Here is a 7,473-nt window from a genome sequence, read left to right on the forward strand (position 1 = left end):
GGAACTCACTCTGTAGACCAGGCTGGCCTCAAACTCAGAAATCCACCTGCCTCTGCCTCCCAAGTTTTACTGAACTCTCTTAGTGTCCCTTGAAGAGAACTTTATGAGGACTTAAACTCTACCATCCCAGGCAGGAAGAGTGTGGAGGGAGAAGGATTAGTAGGTGAGCAGGAAAGGGCATTGCCCAGCAGTGGACACAGAAAGGAACTGAGAGCAGAGGGTGCTCTGGCCTCAGGGGGGCATCTCTAAAGTCAGGCCTCTGTGCAGACAACCCAGTACTGCTGACCACAGGAGCTGAGCCCACACCCTGCGGTGCAGAAAGCAGGGCTGCAGGCAGAGTCACACAGCTGGAAGCCTCAGACCCCATCTATCACTAGCTGGATAAGGCTGTGTATAGGCCCAGAGCAGTTTCCCACAGCAGCTCTCTGATCTCTGCAGCATGTGAATGGCAGGGGTCGTCAGAACAGTCACTGTGGACTGTCTATGTGGAGCAGGTGCAGCCCAGGCCATGTAGCTTCTGAATTAGAGGCTGGGGCTGGGGGCTTACCACATCTTTACATCATAAGGTCAAACCCAGTCCAGATGCTGAACCTGAGACAGCAGGGAGAAGAGAATTATGGGAGCCCAGCCATGCTTATGGCTGGTCAATCAAGGGGATGCCCCTGGGTCTCATATCGTACCTATCTGAGCAGTAGTTAGTGGTGGCCTCTGCACATCTGCAGAGTGGTCTAATTGCTTTCAGGAACGCATGTATGGGGGTGCCCCAGAACACTATGGATCCAAACACTCATAGATCACCTTACTGGGAGAACGTGATTGCTTCTACCATAATGGCAAGAACGACAAAAGCCATCACTGCTAGGTATTCAGACACTGGGTATTTGCTTCGTGTCATTCAGTGTGCACAACCAACTGTATCCATGGGAAAGTGGTGATGTTCTGTCCCAGGACTATTTCACATCATTCTTGCCATAAGCCTAGAAAGTCACAGCTATCATTAGCTCCATGGAGATAAGGAAACAAGCACAGAGAGGTTGAGTAACACACCTAGAGTCCCACAGCTGGAGAGTGGCAGAGCTGGTATTTGAACCCAGGTCCTCCACATCGAGAGATCTGTAGCAGTTTTTCCCTTTGCCCCTCCCTTATTTCCATCTCTCCTGATATCCTGAAAGAACTTTCTAGAAACCAATACCTTAGGATTGGTTAATCCAATGGTGGCATTCCCCCCTCAGAGCTCTTTTTTTTTTTCTTAGAAACCTTAGGTCTGGAGAAGCAAACCAAAGCCTAGAGAAGCCAAAGGCCTGGGAGCATGTGGCTGGCCGAGCAACAGACAGACAGGAAAAAGAACATTCTCTCCTTTACACCTAGTGCCTAATGTCTCACCATGTCCTGTATCTGGACTTTTGCAAAAAGCAGCATTCTGTGTCACGATACATGTGTTCCTGTCTCTTTCCTCCATAGCCAAGACCAAACATCTCCTCCACCAGGAAGCTTTCCAGATCTTCCCTGTCTACCCATCTCACCACTCCTTGGGAGCATCAGCTAACCCTGTACTCACTCTCAGCTATGTGCTGTGTGGATGCTCAGCTAGTGCTAGGGCTCTCCATGAGCTAGGGACTCAGTGGACACACCCTAGGGTGCTATGGGACAGGGCTCCCCGTGGGCTAGGGGACACACCCTAGGGTGCTATGGGACAGCTATTCAGCCTTCTTTGGTGGCAGGCACCAGGCTGGGGGCTGCGTGCACATAGAAAGAAGAGAGTTCTTATCCTCAGGTTCACACTTGCTCCGCTGTCCCACTCCAGCAGTACAGACAAGATGAGCATCTGGAAATGGTTCTGTTTAGTGCTAGAGTTTGGACATGCATGGCCCCACACTCTGGAGTCTAGAAAGCCTGGCAGCAGAAATGGGGTTGTTAATTTGGGGTACACATGTTTAAGACCCCAATACAGTGAGCTACATCTATTTGCTCTTTGCCTGGGGGAGATGGTCACAGCCTCCCTAGAACCAGGGCCCAGGGACATTTAAAGCAACATTCTTGTTTTCCATTTAAAGGCAAAGGATACTCAGGCATTGTGCCTCCTGATGGGCCAGTTAGAGGCTGGATGGCAGGTGAACATGGTTCCCTTGTGCCAGAAGTGACTGGGGGTGGTATGCGATGCGGGATCCCAAGAAGTTGACTGGGAGTGGTATGTGGGATCCCCAGAAATTGACTGGGGGTGGTATGTGGGATCCCCAGAAATTGACTGGGGGTGGTATGTGGGATCCCCAGAAATTGACTGGGGGTAGTATGTGAGATCCCCAGAAGTGACTGGGGGTGGTATGTGGGATCCCCAGAAATTGATTGGGGGTGGTGTATAGGATCCCCAGAAGTTGACTAGAGGTGGTGTATGGGATCCCCAGAAGTTGACTGGGGGTGGTATGTGGGATTCCCAGAAGTTGACTGGGGGTGGTATGTGGGATTCCCAAGCAAAGCCCCATGTGGCTGTTTTCAAGCCTAGAGTCAGAACAGATGTTTCCTCTATACCTCCTCTCCCCACCAGCCAATGGGCAAGGTATCTGTAAGGGCATGCAGACTAAAAAGAGGCAGGTTTCCTCAGCTTCACCCTCTGGTCTGCGAGGACAGACCCATATTAGACACTCAGAAATGGCAGGGTACTAATATGTGACCATCAACCTAATCTGGCTGGACCCCAAGGTCCCCATGAGCCCCACAAAGCAGCCTCAGCACCAATGGCCCAGGGATGGTGTCTAGTAGTGCCCAGTTATAAACACAAGGACTTGGGGGACAGCTTTTTTCAAACTTAGCTGCCACCCGTATCCCAGACTACAATCTTTACTTGAGTGAGTAACTGCCAATCCACTTAGAAAAGCACACTTGCCACCTACTGAGTGCCTGTGGTATGTCCAACTCTACATAAAACTCTTGCACAGGAAGCACTGGCTTCATATTCCAGAGGAAGAGGCAGGCCCAGGCTCAGAGCAGCCATTGCTCTAGGTCAAACACAGGCTTGGAGGAGTCAGGGTAGAATCATCTGCCTGTGCCTCTGGCCTTGTGCAGGGAAAGCTTCCCACATGGCCACAATAGGTAACTAGAAGGGATAGAGCCTTGCCCCTTGGAAATGCCCCATCTCTGGTTGCTGCTGGAAAGGTGGCGGCAGAAGCAGCAGCAGCAGCAGCAGCAGCAGCAGCAGCTGAGTGCTTCTCATTGGAAGCCCCTGGGCATGTTCACTTTGCGAAGTTGTAAGACTCACTTCCCCTCTCTGGGAAAGAACCTATGAGGATATCCACCATCTTGCCCATCATAGACTATATAGCTGGCTCCCCGGCCCATTCCCCTGTCCCTGTGTTCTTTATCCAGAGCCTGGATTTGTGACACACACAACTGCCCCTGCTACCTGGAGGTGGGACATGCTGTAATAACTGCAATTGGCTGCCCGTCTGCAGCATTGTGGGTCTGTACCCATGCCAGCTATGAGGAGGGTACTTTAGAGGCATGGGCATGGTGGATAGATGTGGGCTGGAGGTTGGACTCTGAGCTACAAACACAGTGTGGAACCCATGCTGTGCCTGGACAAAGGTGAGCAGGACATGGCTCCTTTTTGAGTATCCTCTACTCACTCAGCTGCCCCACCTCAAAGCGAGATTTATTATTATTTGTTCTCAAGGGTGGCAGTGACCACTTCTTCAGGCTGATTTGTCACCTTCTTCCCAGAGTACAGCCCTCGCCCAACTGTCTTACTGCCATTTTTTTCCATAAGTGGAATGAGTCAGACATGTGATGAGATTAAACATCCTTGCTAGAACACAGTTAGAACCTGAAGACATTAGTGTTCATTCAGTCTACCTTGGAGAAACCCCCACTGTTAGACTTCATGGACACAGGCCCTGAAGCCAACTCTAGAGCAGCCTGAGTGTAAGCCTCCCACACTTACCTTCAACAGGCGAGGTTTTGAGGCGCCGGCAGATGGCTTCAGTGTCCCCGTATGTCTCCTTGATCTTGACCACAGCCTCGGTGCCCCGCAGCTCCATGAGGGAGCGCAGCTCCTCCATGGTACACCCAAACTCGCCCCCATGGCTCGACTCATTTCTTTGGTTTTTGGAGTAAAAGTCGCTGTTGGTCATATCACCCATGTTTGCTGGAGTTTCTGCTCAGGCTGGGCCTGAGGGTCAGCACTGGAAAAGGGGCCTCTGGGTGATGGCTGTGTGTGGCTGTCCTCAGTACACCCTCACCAGAGGGTAGTAGCACGAGGCCACCAACTTCGAGTCCCAGGAGGTGGTGATGGCTGAGGTGGGCTGGCGACAGCACTGGAGAGCTCTGAGGAGTGTCCCCAGGAGTGGGGTGAGGTCCAGGGGCCGAAGAGGCTCAGGAATGCTGACCCAGGAGTCTCCATTCAGTGGGGCCCATGTTGATCCCTGGGGTTGGCATCTACATGGTCGGGACAGCTCCTGTGGATATAATCACAGAGAAAGCGATGAGGGTGAGACATTCAGAGACCACAGGACAGGTGCTTAGGAGAGTCAAGGAACAGGTGTTGATCCACCCCCCCCCCCACATCTGGCTCTCACTACCTCAACACATTAGCATACTGCCAGTCCATTGGCTACCATACTATTTAAGTCCTAGGGTATATCCACACGACACACTGAATTCCCACACATACCATGGAGTGCACATTCCCTCTTGCCAAATGCAGCCCAGCTATGTAACATACCAACCGCTCTCTTTGTGCTTATTCCATGGTCACAGACATACCAGCACAGGGCTGCATTTCATGCCACCCTGATGGAGACACCCTCCATGCATGCTGTCACACACTGTCCCATCTCTAGGCATGTAACTAAATGTCCCCTCATACACACACAGCAGGTCCCGTTTTCCTTTCTCTGACTGGCCCTATGTATTTACACATGCTGTTTGTCCACACAGTCTGGAACACAACTCCTCTCCCCATAGGTCCTCTGACACCTTCCTGGCAACACTTCCTTTTACAGGCCCCATCTGTACCCACAGCCCCCACCACAGTCCTCCAGGAACTCAGACTGGTGTCAGAGGAGCCACCACATGTATTCATGAGGCTGTCCTTGAGTCCAGAGCTTTGGTTCCCTGCAAGAGCTGGGATCCATGGAGCCCTCACCTGGAGCCCCCACCGGTCAGCACCAAGGACAGCAGACAGCAGCCCACAGGTCCCTCTGGAAGCAAGGAGGAGGGAGTCACTTCTCCCTGCTGTACAGGCCACCCAAGCAGGAGTGCAGTGGCTGTGGGTTGCCAGGAAGGAGAATCCAATCTGCCAGGATACCTAACACCAGCAGCAGAGGCCCCAGCAAGCGTTGGGTGACAAAGGGCCCCAGCTGAGCTCACTTGAGCCTGGCACAGGGTTCAGCCCCCACGAGCCATAGCCAGCTAGCCATCCTGAGTGGGTAGTGAGGAGCAGGGATAAAAGGAAGAAGACAGGCATCAGTATCAGCCCACCCTCCACCTGTCTGACCTTTCTCTTTACAAGCCTCTTCCCCACATTGTAGAGTCGCCGGTGTCAGGTTTGTGCTTCATTTTCTCAGTGGGGGAACTCCAGAGAGGGAAGGGCTTTTGTCAAGGGCCACAGAGAGCAGGAAGGTGGAGTAGCCCCGTGGGGATAATGTCCTTCCTTTTCCTTCTCAGTTGTGCTGGGTGGGATGGACTGTGCAGGCAAACACTGGCAGAGTTAATGGGGTGGGTCACATGTCTTGTGTTCTAGCTAAGACATCCTATGTCACCCTCCAGGAGTCACTCTGCTTACATGGATTGGAAGTGCACTATGACTTATATACACTGGGACCAATAGGTATCCCATGGAGCAGAGTATGATGTAGACATGATGTCCTGAGAGGAGATCTGGGTACCAGAAACAATGTATGCCTGGAGCTTCCCCACAATGCAGAGGTGGCCCTGTAATGGCACTATCTCAAGCTCATGTGGTCTCGCTCACCTTAGGACCAGGTGAGGAGGAAGCTAACTCTGTCCATGAATACAAACAACAATCCCTTCTCCCTCCCTCTCTCTCTCTCTCTCTCTCTCTTCCTCTCTCTCTCTCTCTCTCTCTTCCTCTCTCTCTCTCTTCCTCTCTCTCTCTCTCTCTCTCTCTCTCTCTCTCTTTGAGACAGAATAGTCTTAGACGTGCTATGTACCCAAAGGTGACCTTAATCTTGAACTCTGGATTCTCCTGTTTTTACCTCCCAAGTGCTGGAGTTACATGTTGGCACCACCACACAAGGCCTTTCTCCTCCATTTCTTAAACAAGTATCATACACCAGATAACATGCTAAGATCACACACACACACACACACACACACACACACACACACACAGACAGACACTCACACTCACACACACATAAAATGCATGCATGCACATACTTCATACAGTATCATTTGCTAGGAGCTAAGCTTGAAGGATGCAGACAGTATATTTCATGTATTGCTCTGGCTAAAATGCCTCACTATGCATCTGGTAAATAACTATGGATAAATGAATAAAATAAAACATAAGCAATGTCTCATTGAGAAATATATCACTATCTATCTATCTATCTATCTATCTATCTATCTATCTATCTATCTATCTACTATCTCTTGTAGGCTGCCCTATAATGACCTTGAACCTCTGTTCCTCCAGTCTTCACTTCCCAGATGCTGGCAGAACAAACGTGCCCCACCATGCCCAGCTTCATAACCCCATCATAACCCCATCAGGTAGATATTATAACTAAGCCCATTTTACTGACAAAAAGAAGGAACCCCATGGGACTAAAAAAAATTATTCAAGTTCACAAGGTAGGGGGGATGTTAGACTGTGGCCCACCACCGCATAAAAAGGGCCTGGGTGAAGCCTGTTCTAGGGAGCAGAGCCTCTTTAGGAAGTACTGACTCCCGAGACTCAGGCTTACTATTTTTTTCCATGCCTACAAAAGACTGCAGGTTCTCAGCAGGATCATGTACTCAGCACATGCCAACTGTAAGAGGTGTGGGGAGCTCTCTCAGAGCATAAGGTTGGAGGAGGTCTGGGTCCCACACAGAGGGGGCATAGGGGCTTCTGTGCTAGTCAGCACACTTTCTACTGCAGACTATCAGTCTTGTGCAGTCTTGTGGAAGTCCAAGAAAATAGGAGAGAAAAAAAAAAAGCCTAAATGGCTTGAGAAGATGGTGATCCAGTAACACAGAGTGACTTGTGAACAAGATGAAGATCAAATGAGGTAGAGCATTTTGGACCCTTGATGTCTGGAGACATAGGTGGATCTGAGCTCAGTGCAGATGGACCTGTTGCTGGAGGGAGGGACTCACAAGAAACCTAGAGCAGGCTTTGATTTCTTAAGGGTAAGAGGAGAGATTTTTTTATAACCTGGGAAGCCTTGGTCCTTAGCCCCAGGCAACAGTGTGGATAGGAGACAGTAGAGAGAGAGAGGGAGGGAGGGAGGGAAGGAGAGAGAGAAAGAGAGA

The 7,473-nt window shown here is 50.7% G+C and overlaps 1 protein-coding gene across 13 annotated transcripts in view; it reads right to left on the reverse strand.

Annotated features, from left to right (window-relative positions):
- Atp2b2 (ATPase plasma membrane Ca2+ transporting 2) overlaps positions 1–7,473 on the reverse strand; it is a 310,888-nt gene that overhangs the window by 103,000 nt on the left and 200,415 nt on the right. For all 13 annotated transcript variants that reach the window (XR_004122243.1, XM_031382958.1, XM_031382950.1 and 10 more), the window contains one exon: positions 3,935–4,448. Coding sequence is in view for 12 of the 13 variants with exons in the window: in XM_031382958.1 (XP_031238818.1) it covers positions 3,935–4,133 (199 nt within the window). In the remaining variant the exon portion in view is untranslated. The remainder of the gene's footprint in view (positions 1–3,934; positions 4,449–7,473) is intronic.

The sequence above is a fragment of the Mastomys coucha genome, unplaced genomic scaffold, assembly GCF_008632895.1.
Source record: "Mastomys coucha isolate ucsf_1 unplaced genomic scaffold, UCSF_Mcou_1 pScaffold20, whole genome shotgun sequence".
Lineage (NCBI taxonomy): Eukaryota > Metazoa > Chordata > Mammalia > Rodentia > Muridae > Mastomys > Mastomys coucha.